Source organism: Enhydra lutris, unplaced genomic scaffold (assembly GCF_002288905.1).
Source record: "Enhydra lutris kenyoni isolate GAN:26980312 unplaced genomic scaffold, ASM228890v2 scaffoldscaffold68, whole genome shotgun sequence".
Lineage (NCBI taxonomy): Eukaryota > Metazoa > Chordata > Mammalia > Carnivora > Mustelidae > Enhydra > Enhydra lutris.
In genome coordinates this window covers 7,543,513-7,564,122 of record NW_019154152.1, presented here as the reverse complement: position 1 = coordinate 7,564,122, position 20,610 = coordinate 7,543,513, and the positions used below count along the sequence as shown (strand labels likewise).

At 49.3% G+C, this 20,610-nt stretch overlaps 3 protein-coding genes across 7 annotated transcripts; 1 reads left to right on the top strand and 2 right to left on the bottom strand.

Annotated features, from left to right (window-relative positions):
* Positions 1-6,626: 6,626 nt before the first annotated feature.
* On the bottom strand, positions 6,627-10,829 carry LOC111159381 (ribosomal RNA processing 8). Its single transcript, XM_022521796.1, has 7 exons — positions 10,625-10,829; positions 9,021-9,387; positions 8,350-8,794; positions 8,131-8,260; positions 7,613-7,719; positions 7,434-7,530; positions 6,627-7,208 (listed from the first exon to the last, which is right to left on the bottom strand). Exons 1-7 carry the CDS (start codon positions 10,721-10,723, stop codon positions 7,089-7,091), a joined length of 1,365 nt encoding a protein of 454 aa, XP_022377504.1. The 5' UTR covers positions 10,724-10,829; the 3' UTR covers positions 6,627-7,088.
* LOC111159383 (integrin linked kinase) lies at positions 10,604-17,507 on the top strand. Of its 5 annotated transcripts, none has more exons than XM_022521798.1 (13): positions 10,604-11,033; positions 11,455-11,589; positions 14,712-14,877; positions 15,023-15,118; positions 15,320-15,416; positions 15,512-15,595; positions 15,697-15,782; positions 15,924-16,033; positions 16,142-16,269; positions 16,352-16,473; positions 16,573-16,672; positions 16,780-16,910; positions 17,095-17,507. In XM_022521798.1, the coding sequence occupies exons 2-13, from the start codon at positions 11,501-11,503 to the stop codon at positions 17,242-17,244; spliced, it is 1,359 nt and encodes a 452-aa protein (XP_022377506.1). In that variant the 5' UTR covers positions 10,604-11,033; positions 11,455-11,500; the 3' UTR covers positions 17,245-17,507. The 5 variants fall into 5 exon arrangements, with proteins under 5 accessions (XP_022377506.1, XP_022377508.1, XP_022377507.1 ...); XM_022521800.1 differs by having other exon boundaries at positions 10,992-11,033; positions 11,477-11,589; positions 17,095-17,380; XM_022521799.1 differs by lacking the exon at positions 10,604-11,033 and adding an exon at positions 11,147-11,163 and having other exon boundaries at positions 17,095-17,380.
* On the bottom strand, positions 17,475-18,944 carry LOC111159384 (transcription initiation factor TFIID subunit 10). The gene is made up of 5 exons (XM_022521802.1): positions 18,591-18,944; positions 18,304-18,458; positions 18,031-18,095; positions 17,827-17,941; positions 17,475-17,645 (listed from the first exon to the last, which is right to left on the bottom strand). The coding sequence occupies exons 1-5, from the start codon at positions 18,820-18,822 to the stop codon at positions 17,556-17,558; spliced, it is 657 nt and encodes a 218-aa protein (XP_022377510.1). The 5' UTR covers positions 18,823-18,944; the 3' UTR covers positions 17,475-17,555.
* Between the last annotated feature and the right edge of the window lie 1,666 nt (positions 18,945-20,610).

Genomic DNA, 20,610 nt, shown 5'->3' with positions numbered 1-20,610 from the left:
GCAGTGCTGTTCCCTCAATCCTAAATCAAGCAAGAAGAGCTCCAAGAGAACCATTTATAGTCACTTTGTGTTCCCACACGGGGCAGGCTTTATAGTCATTCAGATTACAGTCTCTAGCTAGAGATCTGTCACACTCACGAACTTAACAGAGCCATCTCCTTATGACCACTTAAGTGGAGCCTGGGCAGAACCTGAATCACTTACGAGGGTATGGAATCCTACAAACATAGAGATTGGTGCTTATTTCTCACATGGAGAAATCAGTTGGCCTGGCAAGGGCAAGCAGAGGGACAGGAATCAGGGGCTGGCTGGGGTGCACTTTTAGTGTCTGGTGGGACAAATATGCATTAGTTTCTGGTGGACTTCTTGAAAGGGAACCAGTCTTGAGGTATTTGTTGGGACCTCTCCCAAGAGGGCTGCCTGGGGGAGGGATGTTAGCATTAGGAGGCTGTGGATTCATGGACAGGGGCAGGAGATGAAGGGGAGCACGGATTGTTTATCATAAGGAAGGAAGCAAAGCCAGTCAGTGCACAAGTCCCCAGGGGGCCTCCAGAGAGAACCCCAATACCTCACACGAGAGCCAGCATTTAAATGCCTGCCTTAGAGGAGTACACTGATAGTTTAGGTTTTTCTCCTCCAATGTGCCTTCCCCATCCCAAATCCAAGTAATAGAGAAGGTAAAGAATGAGTGAAAGAAACAGACCATGCTTCCCCACCCCCACTGAACTGGAGGAAGAACAACTCTGAATTGTTTAAGTTGCCCAGAGGTCACTGAGGTGTGGGAAGGAGTGAGGGAGACAAATATATTTAAAATGCTAATATTTTAGATTGGCCTCAGTTATGCTGTACAGAATAATGAAACATATTTACACCACAGTATTAACAATAATGAAAGACTCTTGAAGTCAGGTCAAATAGGTAGGGGCTGTAGCAATCAGCAAGACTCCTAAGAAGTAAAACAGTAAGGTGTCCTTGCCTAATCAAGAACGTATCACCTTGTGATCATCAGAACCAAGAGACCAAGAGTGACCATGACCTAACGGTTAACACCCTTGAGTTCCCAAACCAATGCCAACAGCCACCTACCTTCAGGTCTCTAGTAATATTAGAATAAAAATACAATTTATTTAGGACATTCTCCATTGGGATATTTTCTTCTGGTCACAATCAAAATGCAACTGATAAAATGACTATCTCAACTTGCTCATGTGAGTATTTTTTCTCTTAAGAATCAAAGTTATGGGACAGGTAGGAGTGTTGACTGGCACCTGGTAAAATGGTATGTTTGAAGCACCCTGAAGAAAGAAAAAGGCTTTTGTGATCTAGAGTAAGGTGGAAAAGATATGCTAGCCAAGGTATATAATGCTAACTTCTACAACCTTCCCAAAGCTCCGTAACTTAAAGTAATAAAGATTTCTTTTTGTTTAAAAGCCCAATGTGGATGCTCTTGGTCAAACAGCTTTCCTCCAAGCAGTGACTCTGACTCTACATTCTGACTCCACTGTCTTCACAACAGTCAAAATCTCAATGTGCTTGAGATTACTGAAGCAGGCGGGAGGGGGTGGGGGAGTGTGGAGAACACTCGTCCACTCTGTAGTTGCCTTGGTCTGGTAGCAAAACATCACTTCTACTTACTTTCCATTAGTGAGGACTATTCACAGAGCCCTACCTTGATGCAAGGGGATAGGAAATGGAGTGTAACTGTGTGTCCATGAAAAGGACATTTTGGTGAGCATCTAGCCAGTTTTTTCTACAGAAGAAACGGAGATACTGGTGTGAAGATCTGGAAGATGATCACGCAAAGCTCATCAAGCAAAGTATTGAAGAAAGACAGAGCAGTATGTATAAAGAGCCAGCAGGAGCAGCTTGGAATGCTTAAAGAAAGAAAAGAAAGCCCATGTGGCTGCAGCCTCAGGAGGAAGGAGTGGTTAAGATGCAGCTGAAGAGCAAGGCCTGGGCAGGATCACACAGGGCCTGGGAATGAGTCTATGTCTTTTGTTCTCAGAGCACTGAGAACCCATTGAAGGATTTTAAAAAGAGAAATGACATATCTGATTTACATTTTAAAAACATCACTTGGCTATGTGGAGAAATGAATGGCTTTGGGGGCAGGAATGGAAGCAATTAGACTGGTAAGACAGTGGTTAACGTCCTAGAACCAGGTGGCCAATCTGAGAAGTCACCTGGGAAGAGGTCGACCTGTGCATAGAAGGCTCTAACTGCAGGTCTGTGTCTGTGAAAAGCTGTGAAGGGCTTTGTGCAATGATGTAAATGGCTGAGTGTTTAGAGCTGGACTGTGTCTCTGCCAAGATCATGCTGTTTCCTTTGGAACTGTGTTCCTGCGGGACTGTGTTACAGAAACAAAAGCTGGAGCCCACCAAAAGCTGCAGCGGCAAGAAACCTCTCAAAGCATGCTGAACAAGCACAAGGCACAGGCTGCCATCCAAACCCAACTACATATTCTTGACTCTTACCACCCTTCCTTTTTCATTTGGGGGCACTGTTCCCTGATGTGGAGAGAAACTGCAGCAAGCCTGTGACTTTTCAGCTCATTCTTAATTAACAGTCTTATGATTTCAAGCAATCAGAATGTCTAAACCTACATAATAACAATAAATAATCTGTACCTACTGTAGCTTTAACTACTTTGCCCCTCCCAGCCCTGGCCCACTTACGTCTAGTCTCAAGGAGCCTCAGCTGGGGAGGGGGAAGAATAGTCTGTATGCTCTCTGCTCTTCTTACCTCCAATCTACCTAACAGATGCTGACTGCTCTGGGCCCAGCGGCACAGAAATAAAGGGATAAGAAAGGAAAGAAGGTTCTTGCTGGACTGGGCAGTTCTGTGCCCTATGGGGCTGGCAGATATTTAAAGGGGACATCCCAACTGTGCCCTTGACCCTGGCAGATGCAACTTTAGTGGGTGGTCTCCTGCAACTCCCTCCTCAGTCCACATGGCACACTCCTAGCTGCTTTGTGCTGAGGTCTCCTTGCTTCCTCAAATGGTCCTACTGGAAAGGAACCAAGAGCACCGCATGCTTCCCTCTCTCCTGCAAGATGACAGGATACACACATGCCTCACTTGCCACGGCAAATTCGGGGAACGCAGGCCAATGCAAAAGCAGTGGCACTCGCCCAGCTCCACCACTGAAAGTTAGTGAGCCTCTGCTTGCCCTCTACATTCCCAAGGCAGGAGTCAGACTCCAGGCTCATCATTCCTCGGCCGTAGGAATATAAATACCTCAAGCTTCCTGAATGGTCCCAGTGGAGTCCGCAGTTAAGAGTTGAGGTCAGGGGGGTGGGCCCTCACAGACCAGCTGTGCTGTCTCAAAACAGCAAGCTCTCTACAGAGATCCTACACGATCTCTTCCCATGCATCCTCTTTCTGACCTTCAACCTCAAGCACGTTATTAATACCACCAGCAATCCATTTCCTTCATTTGTTCATTACACTCTCCTTGCCTCAAAACTCCAACCCCTTCCCTGCTACTCTCTCAACCCTGCTTCCTGCTTCACTGTGAAAAACCAAAGCAACCAGAACAGAACTTCTCAAACCCTATCCTGATCTCCTCAATCAGAAACTGGGGGAGGGCTTGGTAACCACTAGGTGATTGTCATGCACTGCCTTGCACAGTACAGCGGCCCCCTTCCACTTACCTCTTACTACTCTTGCCCTTCCTTCAATCTCTTCTCAAACTGTTCCTTAAATTGTTGGTTCTTTGAATAGCTGCCATGCTGTTATTTCTTAAAGAAATACACTGTTCCCTCTCCAGCCTCGGCTCTCAGCCTTAAACACTGATTCCAGGGACTTGGGCTTGCCTAAGAGTTTGTCCTGAAGCTGAAGATGGAGCCAAGAGGCCCCCGATCAAGATCAGGGGAGTCCTGATTTCAGAATCAGAGCAACTGATGGAGACATTACTGGGGCTGGACTGAGTTACAGGGAATCCAAGGCCTGAGTCAAACCCAGAGATACTTACTTGGGTGGAGAGAGCCAGAATAGGCAAAGGAAGAATCTAAATTATAAGTAAGGAGGACAAGAAAAGGAAAAAAGCAGACCCCAGCTGTTCTGCTGAGAAAAACAAAACAAAACAAAACAAAAAACAGGGAAAATTAACCAAGACCTAGGAATATAAACATTTGCAAAAGAACGCAGACGGGGGTGGCGCCTGGGTGGCTCAGTGGGTTAAAGCCTCTGCTTTCGGCTCGGGTCATAGTCTCAGGGTCCTGGGATCGAGCCCCACCTCGGGCTCTCTGCTCAGCAGGGAGCCTGCTTCCTTCTCTATCTCTCTCTCTGCCTGCTAGTGATCGGTCAAATAAATAAATAAATAAATCTTTAAAAAAAAAAAAAAAGAACGCAGACAGGGAATTGTCAAAGGTAATGTGTGTCCCACAGCTAATCTAACACTTTCCTTGGACTTTGTGGCCTGCCTCCCCTTCTCCCCGGAGGCTCCTGTCCCATGCAGCTGCCATAATAATAATTCCCCTAGTAATACCCAGTAATTCCTGACACGCTGGAAAGGACTGCCGAGAGGCAGTTATCTCAGCTGCCTGGCAGCCAGCTCCACTCACCAGCCTCACATCACTCCCACAATGGAAGTCTCTCTAGTAGGCAGTCCAACCCCCCTGCACTTCTGAAATTCAACCATCTAGCTTCCCCATCCTTTTGTCTGCAGACCTCCTGGATGTGCCCCCTCCCCTGAGAGGCTGGCCTCTCTTCCATGCTAACTTCTACCACCACCCTGGAGAACCTCAAAGTCCATTCAGACAAGATCTCCCCGTAATACCCGAGCCCTCAGTCCATTACCCAACATACAGGTAACCTCTCTCACTTGCCTCTCAGGCACTTACCCCTGTGGCTTCATTCTAGACATGGCCATCGCCGGGAGCTGCTGTGCTTCCAACACTAATAATTCAAGCACTCCAATTCCTGACCACCACCTCACACCTGCCCAGGTCACTTGTTTAATGATTCCCAGAGCAACAACCCATTCCTCTGTTTTCACTCTCCTACCTCTTCTACAATAGTACACGATCCAGAGAGAGATCAGTTACTTCTGAATGGTGTGAAATGCCTTTGCTTGCTTTCAATTCCATTGCACGGTGAGATTCCAACTCTGGATGATCCCTTAGTACTCAATCTCCCCACAGCTACACCTAGATTCCTGAGAAGGCAAAGATAACCATACTACTGGGCTGGCTGGTATAACTAAAAAGACATGAATACCACTATAAATTTAAACAGGCCCTCGACAGTATTCAGCAACTTTACTCACTGGTCTGACTTCACTGTAAATTTTAACAGACTCCACAACAGCGTCTGACAGCTGACAACCTCTCCAACCCTTCCCTCCATATTGAAAGCATTTCCATGTTTTATTGGCCCGACCTTCTCATCCTGTCACCTTGACTAGTCCACTTGCCCTTGCCCATCCAACAGATGCCCCTCAGAGTTTTATTTGGAGCATTTTCTCTTTTCACTACCTTACTCTGATTTTATCTATTCCCATGACTTTAACGACCACTTTTAGACTGCTGATTCCCAAATCCTAGAACAGGTCTCTCCCGGCACTATTACATCCCTTTTCCAAGTGAGTATCGAACAGGTACCTACAACCCAACATTCTGAACAGCAGCACCAGCCCTACCTGTTGCTCAAGCGAGAATCCAGACTCAGTGCAGATTCCTCTCTCTCACCAGCCCTCATTATCCCACCTGTTCTGTCTGTTCAAGTTCTCCCATCTGCTTACTTCTTCCATCATCCCTAGTCCTCAGTGCCCACATCTTGTACCCTGAGCCTGCGTTCCTGCAATACCCTGTTCTCGTCAGTCCTACTCAACTAAACCCTGTTACTCTACCATGTCACCAACAAGCTCTGGGAATACAAAGATAAATATCATTTGAAAGGACCGCTGCCTAATGTGCAAAGCAATCACAATGCAATTTGAAGAATGTAGATGAAGAAATTAATTCTGCTTTAGGAGCGGTAGAGTAGGAAAAACTAAGCTAGGATGAGTAAGACTTCATCAGTCAGGTGAGTATTCAGCAGACAGAAGAGCACATGCGAAGACACTGTGGCACACTGCCTAGCCTCCAAACATGCCTTCCAGTCCACAGCCTACCTCGAAGCTGGATCCCCTCACCAGAGGCATCTGACTGGCTCAGAGCCCTGGAAGCTGTGTCCCAGTGAGCACTCTGTTTTTGCCCTTCCAAATAGGTAAGATGCTACATCTTTATATCGGGACATGGCAGATACTTTCCAGGAGAGGCCAAGGGTCTATCATCCCAGTGCATTTTCCTAACACCAGCATTCCTTGCCCATAGCTTTTCCAGGACATGGTGATCTGGGCCCACTACAAGCTGGACACAACAAACAGACCCTCGTACTAATGGACAGCCCAATCCCCCAGCCTACCATGATGTCAACCAGTTGTTATTTATGAAGAGACCCAGCTCTCTTACTACCACCCTCCAGAACAATTCAAAGTCTTATCAATATTCTCTAAATACCCTGTGAAATGAAGGCCATTGAAAGGTCCATCTTGAGCTCTCCCAGAGTATTCCTCAGTCAAGAAATCCATTCTTCAGTCTTTGACCTCCAACCCTACCTAGGGAAGGACTTAAGAAAATAGTAAGGCTTACAACACATCATAGCCATAGCTATGGTTTATTGAGCACCTCTTACACACCCAGCCCTGGCTGTAGATTTTCTCAGCAGATGGAGATGAGAAGCGAGTAGAGATGCCAGGGCAGAAAGTCCACGTGGCTCCTGAGAGATGGAAAGAGGAGCAAACCCAGAGACGCCCTGAATTTCAAACCAGCTAGTTCCCACATTTGGAGGAACCCTAATTCCCAGATACCCTTGAATTTTCACAGTAAACTCCTTACTCTTTAGCTAGCCCAAGTGATTTTATGCTTCTCACAACCAAGAAGCCTTCATTAGAGCGGGGCTGAACCAGGGGGTTTAATCACACATTAGTCTTAGGACGGCAAAAGGGATATACCAGTCCCTGGGTCAGTGACTTGCTGGATATAGTCTTCAGTTATGAGCCTGGAGTTCAAGACTTGCCTCCTCTTTCAAGGCGGGCCCAGAGGTCACCTGCGCTTGTAGAGACATGGCTGAAGCTTCAGGCCTGTGAGCTGAGCCTTGGGCCCTACCTGAGGAGGCCCAGTCTTTTCAAAGTCAAACAAGAAGAAGTGGCTGTTGGTAAGATCCTAGGGGTGGAAAAGACCTAGTGAGCGCCAAATCCTCCCCCCAGCTCCTCAAAACACCTCTGTCCATGCCCCGCCCTTGCTCAGAAAGGTTCCCAGGACTCTCCCGTACGTCATGCCTTCAAAGAGCAAACATCTGTGTCTGCGTGTATGGCCTCTTTCCTTAACATCATTACCCTAAAATAGACCAAACGAGACAAAAATAGATAGACTTCTTAGGGCCCTCACCTTGGAGATGACCTTGAAGCCCAGTTTGGTCACAGCCCCCAGAAAGGTCCGAACATCTTCAAACCGGCTACTGACTTCAGCCACTTTCAAGAGACCCCTGAGAAGAGTGAGAAGTTCTGTGTAAATGCAGACATATACCTGTGCACATATACACACATCTGTGTGCTGGGAGCACCTACCCTTGTTTCAGCACTCGATTTGCCTCCTCTAGGAAGTCCCTGATGTTGGTTCCCATCAGGGAAAGGCAGAACACAGCCACATCCACAGATTCATCCTCCAGAGGCACCTGTAGAGAATGGGAATACTGTACAAAGCATACAACATGGGTAGCAGAAATCCAGCACTGAGGGATGCCTGGGTGGCTCAGTCAGTTAAGCGTCTGCCTTTGGCTTGGGTCATGATCCCAGGGTTCTGGGACTAAGCCCCACATTGGGCTCCCTGCTCAAGGGGAAGCCTGCTTCTCCCTCTCCCTCTGCTACTCCCCCTGCTTATGCTCTCTTTCAAATAAATAAAATCTTAAAAAAAAAACAAATATTTTTAAGAAATTAATTAATTAATTAATTAATTCCACACTGACTGCTAGCACCAGACACTAGAATGGGGGGCGTAAAGGGAGGGAGCATTAGAGATTAGCACATAGAGGCTGGGTCTAGAGCACAGGCCAGATACAGAGAGAGAGAGAGATAGAAGGGTTTACCTGGGCCATGTCACACACAGTGACCCTGGGGTCCAGAGAGGCCAAGTCAAAGCAGTGCACAGGGTTCCGGATACTTGAGGCCAGGCGGCAGTCCCCGCAGCCGAAGTCAGCTACCACCAGGGACGCGGGCCTGGGAGTGGAGGGGAGGGATCACTCACTGGTCTAGTCTGAGCTATGACTGACCCACATTGCTTCTCAGAGTGCCCAACCCCCATTCACCGCTGGCGAAGATCCTTGGCGATGCGGTCCACTGGCTGCAGTGGCCACTTCTTGACTTGGCTCTGGAAGCCACGGTGATAGAGGAGAAAGGCCTCAGGGTCTTCCTGGAAGAGACGCTGTGCAGCACTGCTAGGCCCTGAGTATAGCTGTTCATTGAGGTAGCGAAATCGGGCACCGTCCAGCCGCTGTGCCATGCGGGCTCGCAGAGCCCCTGCCCGATCCTCATGATTATCTGGGCTGGGGGCAGGAGGCATCTCTGTCTCCTCTGTGGGCACTGCGGCTGGAGCCTGGTCAGGTGGCCGAAACTTGTTCTTATGTCTACGTTTGTTCTTCTGCCGGTTCCGCCACTGCTTGCGACTCAAGGGCTGGGGGGGGTTGGCAGAAGTAGAGCCAGGACTCAGTTTGGATTGATTATTTGTAGCAGTACTCTTCCAAGCTTTGGAACCTGAAGAGAGGGAGATGAGAGAACATATTCGGGGCAATAGCCCCTGAATTCTGAGGTTTGGCAATCATCCTGGCCATACCCTGTCCTTGAGAAAGAGACTATGGCCTGGATGAAAACATTTCTTACTGACTAACCCCAAACCTAATGGTGGCAGGTAACCTGTGCCATGTATCGGATCAGCTGATGCCCCTCCCTGTCCCACACACATATACAAATCCACTAGTACCTGTTTTGTTATCCTTGTCTAGATGCTGGGCAGGGTTTGAGGGGGCCTGTTTCTGGCACTTCCTCTTTCTCTTCTGTTCTTCAGCAGGGTCACTGGCATTGAGAATCCCTCTGAGGCAGTTTTTCTTCCTTTTTACTTCCTTTTCTTCATAGTCACTGCCATGTGGACCCTGTTTTTGACATTTCTTCTTCCTCTTCTTCTCTACGTCAATAGAAGCACTAGCAGATGAGGACTTTTTCAGGTGTTTTTTCTTCCTTTCCACCACATCCTCCTCAGAGTCACTGTCAGGCAGGCTGGGGGATTGCTGGGGAAGAGATGCTGCCTCCAGGGCCCGTAAAGTAGCCAAGAGCTGACGGTGCTTAGAGCCCTGAGGGAAAACAAGGGAAGAGAGAAGGGGTGAGGTAAATAGATGGGGTCTGGAGAATAAGAAGGCAGAGATGGAGACCTGATTCAGATGCTGGCGGAAGCATCTAGATTATCCTTAGTTAACTTCTCTAGCTTGTCATGAAGCCTGCCAGACCCTGAACAACTTTTAAGTCACCATCTCAACTTCTGGGAGGCTGGAGAGCAGAGAAACCACCCACCTCTTCAATTTGCAGATGAGAAAGCGGAGTATCCCAGGGGAATGTGGTAAGGCCACAAGGCAGCAGGAGTTCCAACACTCAATCTCAGGCTTTCGCCTGCAACTTTCTATATCTTTCTATAAAAGCTACAGAGGTTTCTGAAAACAAGAGTGACAGGATCACAGGTGTGTACTTAAGATGAGTCTAGCTGTAGTATAGAGACTAAGTGGAAAGGGACAAGCTGCAGATGGAAAGACCAGTGGCATAGATTATAGCAGTGGGTTGAGGGGATGAAGAGGATGGGAAAAAGCAGGCGGATTCCTTGTTGGATGCTGACTGAAAGGTAGAAGAGCCTGAGAAGTACAGCAGCCTTCACATCTGCAAAGGCTTAAAGGAGAAGGACTGAAGTCCTGTTGGGAGGTCCCAGGCCAGGCACTTAACCTGGACTTTATCAGTACCCACTCTGCACTACTGCTTTAGAATGGTAGTGCTGATAAAACCCTTCACTGTCATTCACTTTTATTCTCTCCAATCCAATCTCCACACTGAAACCAAGGACTTTTCTAAAATGCAAATCTTAAGAAATCATTCCCCTGCTAAAACCATTTTATTGGCTTCTATTGTTAAAATATGCAAAACTTCAACCTCTCCAAATTCAATGGCATACCCTCTGTGCTCCAACCACACGGATAATTGTGTGGGTGACCTTAACAACAGGACATGCTTACTTCCCCCCAGGGCCTCTGCACGTGCTTTTCACGTCCAATAATTCATCTTCACTTCACTGACTTCTACTCAACAGCTTTCACTTAGTCGGGGTCTTCTGTTGGCCGCAGGCGCCCCCCAGCTCCAACGCGCGCGCGAACACACACACACACACACACACACACAGAGCGAGCCCCAGGTCTTCTGTTGGCCGCAGGCGCCCCCCAGCTCCAACGCGCGCGCGAACACACACACACACACACACAGCGAGCCCCAGTGCCCGGATCCACCAGGGTAAGCTTCTCAGTTGGAAGAGCTCCGCGCAGGGCTGCTCACCTTGATTTGCGAGGCTGAGGCGGGCGGAGGCCGTGAGGCTTCAGGCCGGAGGTCCGTGGCTACTGGGGCCTCCTCGGCCCACTCGGGCTCCTCAAACATGCTGGTGCGGTGGGCGAAATCCCCGCGTCCACACGCCTCTCCACATGCACAGCGCGTCTCTACTAAACCTGGCGATCAGAGCAGCCGGAACTGAGCCGGAAACCAAAGAGTGAAAATCTGTGTGGCTAGAGTGGCCAGCGCGGCGCCGGAAACCATCGAGTTTAGGTACCGCTGGCTAGACGGGCAAGGAAGGCGAGAGGGAGGGAGCAATGGGGACCCGCGCTGGCCAGAGAGGGCCAGGGGCGGGGCCGGGCGGCGGGCGCGGCCGGACGGGAGTTCCCCGAAGAAGGCTCCTCCAGCCCGAGTCCCGGTGAGTGCGGGAGCACCCATGCCCTCCCCTAAAGCTCGACCCCTGCCAACCGTCAGCCTTCACTCGGCCCGAATACCGAGTAGGGAACGAGGGCCACCCCCAGGAAGGACCCCCGATCGCCTTTCTCAGGGTATAGAGCGCCTGAACTCCCCCTCCCCCCAGGTCTGTTCTCGGGTAGGGTCCCCGAGCTTGTTCGCCGACACCCCTTCAGGAGACTCTACTTCCTAATCACCTTCTATTCTACTTCGCGCGGACCCGCCTTACCCTCGCGCCCAGGGGACACAGGGATCATCCCGCCTAGCCGAACTCCTTCCCAGACGTCCACTAGCCGGGGAGGCAGCGGGAGACCCCCACCCCCTTATCTCCGGTAAGGGACAAAGCTTTCGGGGTTCACTCCCCCCTTCCGTGGATACCTTCACAGTCCGCAGGCTTCCCCAATCTAGGGGACTCAGCGCCGGGACGCTGCTATGGACGACATTTTCACTCAGTGCCGGGAGGGCAACGCGGTGGCCGTTCGCCTGTGGCTGGACAACACGGAGAACGACCTCAACCAGGGGTGAGCTGAAGTGGCTGGTGGGTGAGAAGGGCAAATGCTGCTCCTCTCCGCGATGTGGGGTGTTCACGTTGGCTGGGGCGGCTGACTTTCCTACCCAGTACTACGGGTGCAAAGCACAGCCTGTGGGGGGCAGAGGGTCTCCACAGAGGAAGCTGAATCTTGATTGCTCAATAAGAGTTTCACAGGCACGGGCTGCAGAGAGCTTTCCAGTCTCAGTGAACTGCACGGGCGAAAGCTAGGAGGCAAGACAGAGAATGGAGTGTTTGGGAATTGTCTACAGGTCCATATGGCTGGAGGATAGAAGACTTCTATGGGCTTCTGTGGGCTGAAGCATTGGGTACAAGTGGTAAACCACGGGAGATAAGACTGGAGAGGTCTGCTGCAAGAGCCCACCAGATCATGCAAGAATATTTATACTATAATAAGGTTATTATTCTAAGAACAAGAGTTTAAAGCCCTGCTATGATATGATGAGATTGTCCATTTAAGTGTCATCTTGGATACCTTCTCAAGAGCAGGCGGCCATTTGGAGAAGCAGTTGCTTGGTCTGTGCCAGAGGTGGTGATGCCTTAGACTAGAATGGAGGCTGATATAAAAAGAAAGAAGTGATTGCATTCCTGAAATCTTCAGGATAAAGAATTGATGAGACTTGGTGTGGGAAGTGTGGAAGCAAAGATGATGACCAGGGTTCTGGCTCAGACTCTTAGGTAGATAGTGGTTGCTTTTACTGAGTTGGACATGGCTGAAGGATGATGACTGCTGCTGTGACATGTTAAAGTGACTGTACAGTAGAGTGGAAACGTTGAGTAGGTTGTTGATTATGCAGATTCGGATTTCAGGAGAGAGACCTGACTTGGAGACCCAGATTTGGGAGATGTTAGCATATAGATGATACCTGAAGACATGGGTGTGACAGAGAGGGGATGAGAAGCCTGCAAGACTGAAAAGGTGCAACTGGGGGGTGCAGGAAAAACAGGAAAAGATGTTAGTAAAGCTCAGAGAAGTGAATGTTTCAACGAAGGGGGAGTGGTCAACAGTAGGATAGGCTGTTGACGAGTTAAAGAACTTTAGCACTTTAAAGTAACTTCTGAATTTACAATTAATAATGTATTTGATGATCTTTGTGAAGGCTGCTGTAGAGGAAAACAGATGAAGAAACCAGACAACACTGGTTCCTTCATTTAAAGTATTGTGGACACTTCCTATGCCAGAAGCCCATGCCAGCCCTCAAGGCAACAGCGTGGTGGTGGGTTGAATGGGAGATGTGGAAATAGTGAATGTAGGCAAGTTCTTCAAGATTAGCTGAGACAAGCAAGAAAAGCAGTAGTGATAACTGATGATTCAGGATGGTGGTTTTTAAAATTTTATTTCTTCAGTTTTTAGGTTTGAGGGGGTAAGGATCACCTGTCATCTTCATCTAGACTTCACAGGTTCTCATTAGCCTTTATGCTATTCCTCTGTAATTCCTGGTCACTTTTTCCCATTTTTCATATATTTATAATTTCTGTAATTCTTTCATAATTCTTCAAAGGGTGCTCAGATAAAGATAGCACTCTTACTTTGTTGGTAGGGTTATAAAGGCTTAGGTGAAGTTGCCAGGGGAACTTGCATTTTATAAAACTCTTTAGTGCCAAAAGGTGAAGGGGTGGCATTAAACTGGAAGCCTTTGGGGCTGGTTTGAGGGGAAAGGCTTTGGGGGCCCAAGCAGGTATATGCTGGATATGAGGTGGGGTAAACTCCCTCCAGGACTCTTTGGGAATATAGTCTGTGGCCCTGAGGTGACAGGCAGTCTGACAGTGAGTGGAACCCTGTGCTCTTATTTTTGCCCTCAGGCACTGGCCTGCTTATGCCACAGACTGCAGGAAACTGATAAACCAGGGCACAAATTAAAGATCTAGGGCAAAACTCACTGATAAGTAGGGGATGGTTGCTTCAGAGAGGGGGAGGTGGGGCTAACCTTCCAGGAAAGCTTTCAGCTATCTCTAAGTGAGCAGATGAGGGCAGCTGTGGAGGGAAGTCATTAAAGGTCATGCACACACTTCAATCCCCTGTGGGAGGAGGACATCTGGATGGCCTGCAGCAGTCAGACCCCTAATCTGTTTCAGGCCATAACTAGAGCCCCCACAAGGGAAGTGACCGCAACACTAAGGCATCCGGAGGCTGCGGTCTCAGACCACAGACCGCCCCCCTGTCCCGCCCCTTGGATCCTCACACACACCAGACTGGAGGGAATTTCCTTTTATGGCCCCAGGCTGTCAGGCAGGCCCAACTCCCACCAAGTGTTTTTTTCTTCTTTTTTCTTTGTACAGCTCTTTTACTTTAGAATATACAGGTCCTTGGCAGGGGAAAAGTCAGTTTTCTTTCTAAAGAAGCCACTCTTATATTCCTGTTTTCTGGGACTCAGACTGCTTGAGTAGAGGAATCCTGTTTTACCAAATCAAATCCTCATTTGATATCTGCCTCATTAGTAATGACTTATCAAAAGTATTTCTTTTTCATTATAAACTCTTCCAAAACATTATTTTAATGCCAGTCCATTTTTAGATCTTAGGTTTCAGTATAGAGCCAATCAGTAAGCTTGCTTCTTCTCCCATGAGTTGTGGCTTTCCTTCTCCAAAACACCCCTCCCTTGTATTAACATGTATAAACAACTTCTGTCAATCCATTCTCTCAAGAATTCAGTCTAGCAGACAAGACAGCTCATTAAGATGTTTACAATCCAGTGCCACAAGTAGTATATTAGGGGCATATGAAATGCATTGGAAACAAAAAGGACCAACAGATGTTGCAAAAGGAATGCAGAGGAAACCAGATAAAATGCTACCATTTAATGAGATGGGGCATGCCAAGGAAAAAAGGCTAGTGGGAGATGTTGATGAAGACAGTGAATCATATGTATTTGTTGAGATTTCAGGTGGTAGTTGGTTAGGTTTAAAGCTCAGGGGTCTGAAGACCTTTGAAGGTCTTAATCGGATGGCTTTGGGAGTTGCTGGCATGAATGAGAATCAGAATCCTGGACAGGCAAGGTTTCTAGGGAGATTTTTCAGAATGACTATCAGTTTTTTCCATATCAAAGCCTTTGCCCCACCTCCAGATCAATGACCATTGTCTCTTCCTCAAAGGGATGATCATGGCTTCTCCCCCTTGCACTGGGCCTGCCGAGAGGGCCGTTCTGCTGTGGTTGAGATGCTGATCATGCGGGGGGCACGAATCAATGTGATGAACCGTGGGGATGACACCCCCCTGCACCTGGCAGCCAGTCATGGACACCGTGATATTGTGCAGAAGGTATGCATGAATGTTCTGTCACATACATTACATACATGTCTGGAAGTCAGTCACAAGCATTATGTGTACTCTTCTCCCTCCTTACACCAACTCCCATCTCCCCTCTGACTGTCTTCTGCCTCTTCTTCTTGGCCATGGGGACCAGCTCTTGCAGTATAAAGCTGACATTAATGCAGTGAATGAGCATGGAAACGTGCCCCTGCACTATGCCTGTTTTTGGGGCCAAGATCAGGTTGCAGAGGTGAGTACCAAAGCCCTGAGCCCTGGGATGGGTGGGTTGCAACCTCTGAGCCTGAATGGGAGATTCTAGAACCTTCAATCCGTTCTGTAAGTATTGCTGAATATATGACACTCAGATCTGGTACTATATCTGTATTGATGGTTGATTTTGATTGCCAGGGAGGTAGCAGAGCCCATCATCACAACCACCTTTTCATTCCAGGACCTGGTAGCTAATGGGGCTCTTGTCAGCATTTGTAACAAGTATGGAGAGATGCCTGTGGACAAAGCCAAGGCACCCCTGAGAGAGCTCCTCCGAGGTCTGTCCCCCAACTCCAGTTTGTATCCTGTCTTGTCCCTACCTATCTCCTCGCTCCATACTACAGCTGGGGCCAAAGCTGTTTTTCTTTCCCAGAGCGGGCAGAGAAGATGGGCCAGAACCTTAACCGTATTCCATACAAGGACACTTTCTGGAAGGGAACCACCCGCACTCGGCCCCGTGAGTCAGGTGTAAGGGGAGGGATGGTCGAGGGAATAACCCTGAGCTGTTGGAGCTGGGTTAGGGTGAAGCTTGGGTACCTGACCTGCCCACATTCTCAGGAAATGGGACTCTGAACAAACACTCCGGCATTGACTACAAACAGCTCAACTTTTTGGCAAAGCTCAACGAGAATCACTCTGGAGAGGTGACCCTGCCTTTCTTGGCCCTCCCTCCCCAATCTCCTACAAATTACCTGCCCTGCATCTGTTTTAAGTTTTTCTTACAGTTAGCGGACAAGAAAGCAGTAGCCTTAGTTAAAGCTTCCTAACCCTTACCTATCTCTCAGCTATGGAAGGGCCGTTGGCAGGGCAATGACATCGTTGTGAAGGTGCTAAAGGTTCGAGACTGGAGTACAAGGAAGAGCAGGGACTTCAACGAGGAGTGTCCCCGTCTCAGGTGGGGCAAGGCCTAAACGGGAAGCTGCTGGTTCCAAGGAACCCTGACTAGCACCCAAAGGGAGATCTCTTATGCTGATCTCAGCTAGGGATACTCTCCCTCTTCCAGGATTTTCTCGCATCCAAATGTGCTCCCAGTGCTAGGTGCCTGTCAGTCTCCGCCTGCTCCTCACCCCACCCTCATCACACACTGGATGCCATATGGATCCCTGTACAATGTATTACATGAAGGCACCAGTGAGTAGGGGATACCAAATCTCATGGGATGGGCGCAGGGTGTGTGAGCCTCCCCAAACTCTTTTGACTCTTGCCTCCTTAGATTTTGTTGTGGACCAGAGCCAGGCTGTGAAGTTTGCGTTGGACATGGCAAGGGGCATGGCCTTCCTACACACATTAGAGCCCCTCATCCCACGACATGCACTCAATAGCCGTAGTGTAATGGTGAGGTCACACTTCATTCCTGGCCCAGGCCCCCAGACCCCTTTCCCTGTCTAGAATAGGACTTACCTCCTTCCACATTATCTATCTTCTCTTCCTCAGATTGATGAGGATATGACTGCCCGAATCAGCATGGCCGACGTCAAGTTCTCCTTCCAATGCCCTGGGCGCATGTATGCACCTGCCTGGGTGGCCCCTGAAGGTGAGGGAGGGCATCATGTTGGGAGGTGGAGAAGGGCCAGCTCAGTAGTAATGGAAGGGGGCAGAGACAGGACAAGCAGCTGGAACAGTTAAGTCCTGTTCCTCCAGCACTGCAGAAGAAGCCTGAAGATACAAACAGACGCTCAGCAGACATGTGGAGTTTTGCAGTGCTTCTGTGGGAACTGGTGACACGGGAGGTACCCTTTGCTGACCTCTCCAACATGGAGATTGGAATGAAGGTGAGAGCACAACTGTATGCACTTGTGTTGGGGGAATGGTGGTGGTGACAACAATAACTATAGCAGGGCTGGGCTCTTCCCATATTTGTTCAAATATGCAGTAATCCTGTCCTGAGGACTAGAGGCCTCTCCCCACAGGATATTCAAGTTCTGAAACCCATTTTGTTTTTTCCTGTATTTGCAGGTGGCACTGGAAGGCCTTCGGCCTACTATCCCACCAGGCATTTCCCCCCATGTGTGTAAGCTCATGAAGATCTGCATGAATGAAGACCCTGCTAAGCGGCCTAAATTTGACATGATTGTGCCTATCCTGGAGAAGATGCAGGACAAGTAGAGCTGGAAAGCCCTTGCCTAAACTCCAGAGGTGTCAGGACACGGTTAGGGGAGTATGTCTCCCCAAAGCAGCAGGCTTCTGGTTGCCTCCCCTGCCTCCAGTCATGGTACTACCCCAGCCATGGGGCCCATCCCCTGCCCCCATCCCTACCACTGCAGCCCCCAAAGGGGCTAGGCTCAGAGCTTTGTCACTTGCCACACGGTATCTCCCAGCATGGGAGGGACCAGCCCTGCCTGTCACAATAAAGTTTATTATGAAAACAGGCTGGTGTGGGGACAAGGGGACAGACAAGTACATTTAGGTTGGGTGGCTCAGGTGAAGTAGTGCGGCTTCTTCACATTGATGCCATACTCGCTGAGGGCAGGGGTCAAGTCCTCCATGGTTAGAGTGTACTTGCGGTCCTGAGGGAAGAGGGAAGAGTACCAGCTGAGCACAGGAATCCCAGATTTCAATCCCAGATGGGTGACCCTGAGTAGGTCTTTCACCTCCCCTAGGACTTAGTTTCCCCAAAGGGATTTCAGGACAATTAAGCCTCCGACACTGTGGGAGGTAATTACTGATTCAATGAGCCTCCCCTCACACCTTGCTCTTGCTTCGGGAGCTGCCAGAAGCTGTGCCCTTCATTTTGCAGTGCTGTAGGGCATCGTTGGCAATATCTGAGATGAATTTCTGGGCAGCTAGGGAGATGAGCCGAATTCTAAAGAGAAAAAAGTGGTGTGAGAAGATGGAACAATTAAACCGTATTAGCACTCAAGTTTCTAATCTACCCACCCAGACTGTACTCACATGCGTGGGTCCGAAGCCTCAAAGCCAGCACGGTTCAGGTAGTAACCAGTCACTGCGTCTGGGATCTGAGAGATCAATGAGACGACTGTCAGTATTTGCCCTGGGCTGAGATGGGGAGGGAAATGGAGGGCAAGCCTGGCTTTCAGGAAGCTCAGTTTGGGTGGGCAGAGCTAGTAGGGGAGCAAGTGCAAAAGGAGGCTGGAAATCCAGGCGGTGTAGCAGAAAAGTTGGCCTGACAGTGCGCCAATAGCCTTGTTCAGGCAGGAAGCCCACCGTAGGCGTATAATCCTCCAGCTGCATCAGGAAATCCACCAGAGGCGTGCTGGACACCACCGGCTTCACGTCTCCGTTGGCCGCGCTCGGCAGTACATAAACCCCGTTAGACATGGCCCCCTCCGGGGGCGCCGCTCCACCAGCCGACACCGGAGCTGGAGGAGAACCAGCAGACAGACATGGAGGTGGGAGATGCGGGGCCCCGGCTAGGTCAAATCCTCTGCCCTCACCCACCACTGGACCCAGCCCTGGGCGCTGCCCTCACCCTCACCCGTCCCGGCCCTCACCCGCCCCGCGCCGTTCGGCCGGCTCCCCGGCCCGCGCCGCCACGGGTCCCGTGCCCCCTGCCGCAGCTCCAGCCCCAGGTCCCCCTGCAGTCCCCGCGGGGCTGGCCTTATTCTCCGCAGCGGTGCCAGCGGGCAACGCTGCGGGGGCCGAGACCGCGGGCGCCGGGCCCGGGGCCGAGGCAGCGGAGCCCGGCGCCGCCTCGGGGTCCGCGCCGGAGCCGCTGCAGCTCATCGGGCCGGTGGGAGAGGCGGCGAACAGAGCCGCTTCCGCTTCCGCTCACGTTACGCACACACCACGGGTGACGTCACACGCTCCGCGCTTCGCCCCTCCCTCGCCGTGTTTGCAGTCGTTCTCGCGTCTCCCGCCTCCTGGTTGTTTACCATCCTGTGAGATGTCTCCGACAGGCGGTCTCCCACGTGGCCATACTGCTAAGCCTTTTCGCCGGGATGGGAACCGTCAAGGTCTAAGACGCTTTTCCGCAGGTCTGGGACTCCTCTTCCAACTTGGCGCTTAAAGACCTTGTTTTGGGACACCCCTTAACTACAGGTTGTCTGCCAGTCTGCATCCTTTCTAGTTCCCTTATTCAGCCTTTTAAGGGTTCGAAAGCCCCACTCCCCTCCAGCTGCCGGGAGAAGAGACACAGGGAAGCGAACAGAGCTGCTGTAGACAGGAAGAGAGGTATTTCAGTTTGAGTAAACAACATGCAAAATCACCAGGGAGGGTGGGGTTTTCAACGCAACAAACATTTATTTAATTCCTATTTGCCAATCCTGAGCTAGGGCCTGGGAGTACAAAGTTAAGTAGGACAAGATTCTAGTCCTCTAGGCACCAACAGTCTTGGAAAGGGAGGCAAAGAGGTAAACTGGCATTTTCAATACTAGGTTGGAGTTACAATACTAGAGGTAGACACACAGTACGCAGTGCAAAGGAGGAAGGGACCTAACATCTGCTGCCTACTTCTTTGTGTCAGGCACTCTATCAACTTCATTCCATTTAATTATTATTAATTATTGTTAGAGGCAGGTATTGATATTCCCACTTAACAGAGGAGGTAAAAGACTCGGAGATGGACTTCTCCAAGTCTCTTTCCTAGTCTACATCAGAACCAAGAATCAAACAGGCTTGGTTTGAAAAAATCTGGGATTTTTCTGCTATACCAAGTCATTTTCTACTATACAAAAATCAGCTAGCTGCAGAGAGCCAAAGGTTCACAGAAGGCGGCTTCTGAGTGGGGTGTTCAAAGAATCCTGGAAACCAAACAGGCAAAGGGAGTCATGTTAAGGGCACAGAATATCTTAAGCAAAAGCGAAAGTAGGAAGTGGAGGAAGGGTGAGGGAGAATAAGCAATTTGTTACTCAGGAACAAATAGCAAGGAAAGGATCAGGTTTGTGAGTCATAGCAAAAACCCGAACTTTATCAGTAATCTTTGAAGGGTTTTAAGTAAATGACCTGATGGGATTTGCATTTTACTCTGGAAAAATGGTTTTGTGAGCATGCAGGAAGTGAGGACATCTTTTCAAGGGCCTCCTACAATTCAGAGAAGAGAAAATAATGGTTCTAAGCTAATTTAGTAGCAGTAGAGATGGAGAAAAGTAAATGAGTTCTAGGTATACTTAGGAAATGTAATTGGCAGGACTTGTGGATTGATAAAGATATATTTAAGAAGTGAAATCAGTAGGACTTATTGATTGACAGTGGTAGTGGGAAGGGGAAGGTAAGGAATAGGGAGTCTAGGATAACACTTAGGCTTCTGGCTTGACTGGAAGCAGCATAGTCTCATTTACCAAGAAGGAACACCAGAGAATGGTCTGGAATTGGGAAGGAGGAAGATGAAGTATTGAGTATCATACACCTTGCATTTGAGGAATCATTGTCCAACAGTCTGATTTAGTGAGACGGTGATAGCTGTGGATACAGGTGACTGATTTGTTCCAGGAAACTTTGGGTAGATTGAAAAGAGCAGAAGGGTAAAGATGAAGCAGTGACGTATATCAACATTCAGTGAGAAAGAAGAGAAAG

Bases quoted from the DNA above. Each gene is read 5' to 3' on its own strand.
- LOC111159384 (XM_022521802.1), bottom strand. From the start codon at position 18,822: ATGAGCTGCAGCGGCTCCGGCGCGGACCCCGAGGCGGCGCCGGGCTCC. The intron at 18,459-18,590 runs GTGAGGGCCGGG...GTTCTCCTCCAG, and splicing joins GGCCGAACGGCGCGGGGCGG to CTCCGGTGTCGGCTGGTGGA. The intron at 17,646-17,826 runs GTGTGAGGGGAG...CTCTTCCCTCAG, and splicing joins GCTCCCGAAGCAAGAGCAAG to GACCGCAAGTACACTCTAAC.
- LOC111159383 (XM_022521798.1), top strand. From the start codon at position 11,501: ATGGACGACATTTTCACTCAGTGCCGGGAGGGCAACGCGGTGGCCGTT. The intron at 11,590-14,711 runs GTGAGCTGAAGT...TCTTCCTCAAAG, and splicing joins GAGAACGACCTCAACCAGGG to GGATGATCATGGCTTCTCCC. The intron at 14,878-15,022 runs GTATGCATGAAT...CATGGGGACCAG, and splicing joins ACCGTGATATTGTGCAGAAG to CTCTTGCAGTATAAAGCTGA.
- LOC111159381 (XM_022521796.1), bottom strand. From the start codon at position 10,723: ATGTTTGAGGAGCCCGAGTGGGCCGAGGAGGCCCCAGTAGCCACGGAC. The intron at 9,388-10,624 runs GTGAGCAGCCCT...GTTTTCCCTCAG, and splicing joins CCTCAGCCTCGCAAATCAAG to GGCTCTAAGCACCGTCAGCT. The intron at 8,261-8,349 runs GTGAATGGGGGT...CTCCACTCCCAG, and splicing joins GCCAAGGATCTTCGCCAGCG to GCCCGCGTCCCTGGTGGTAG.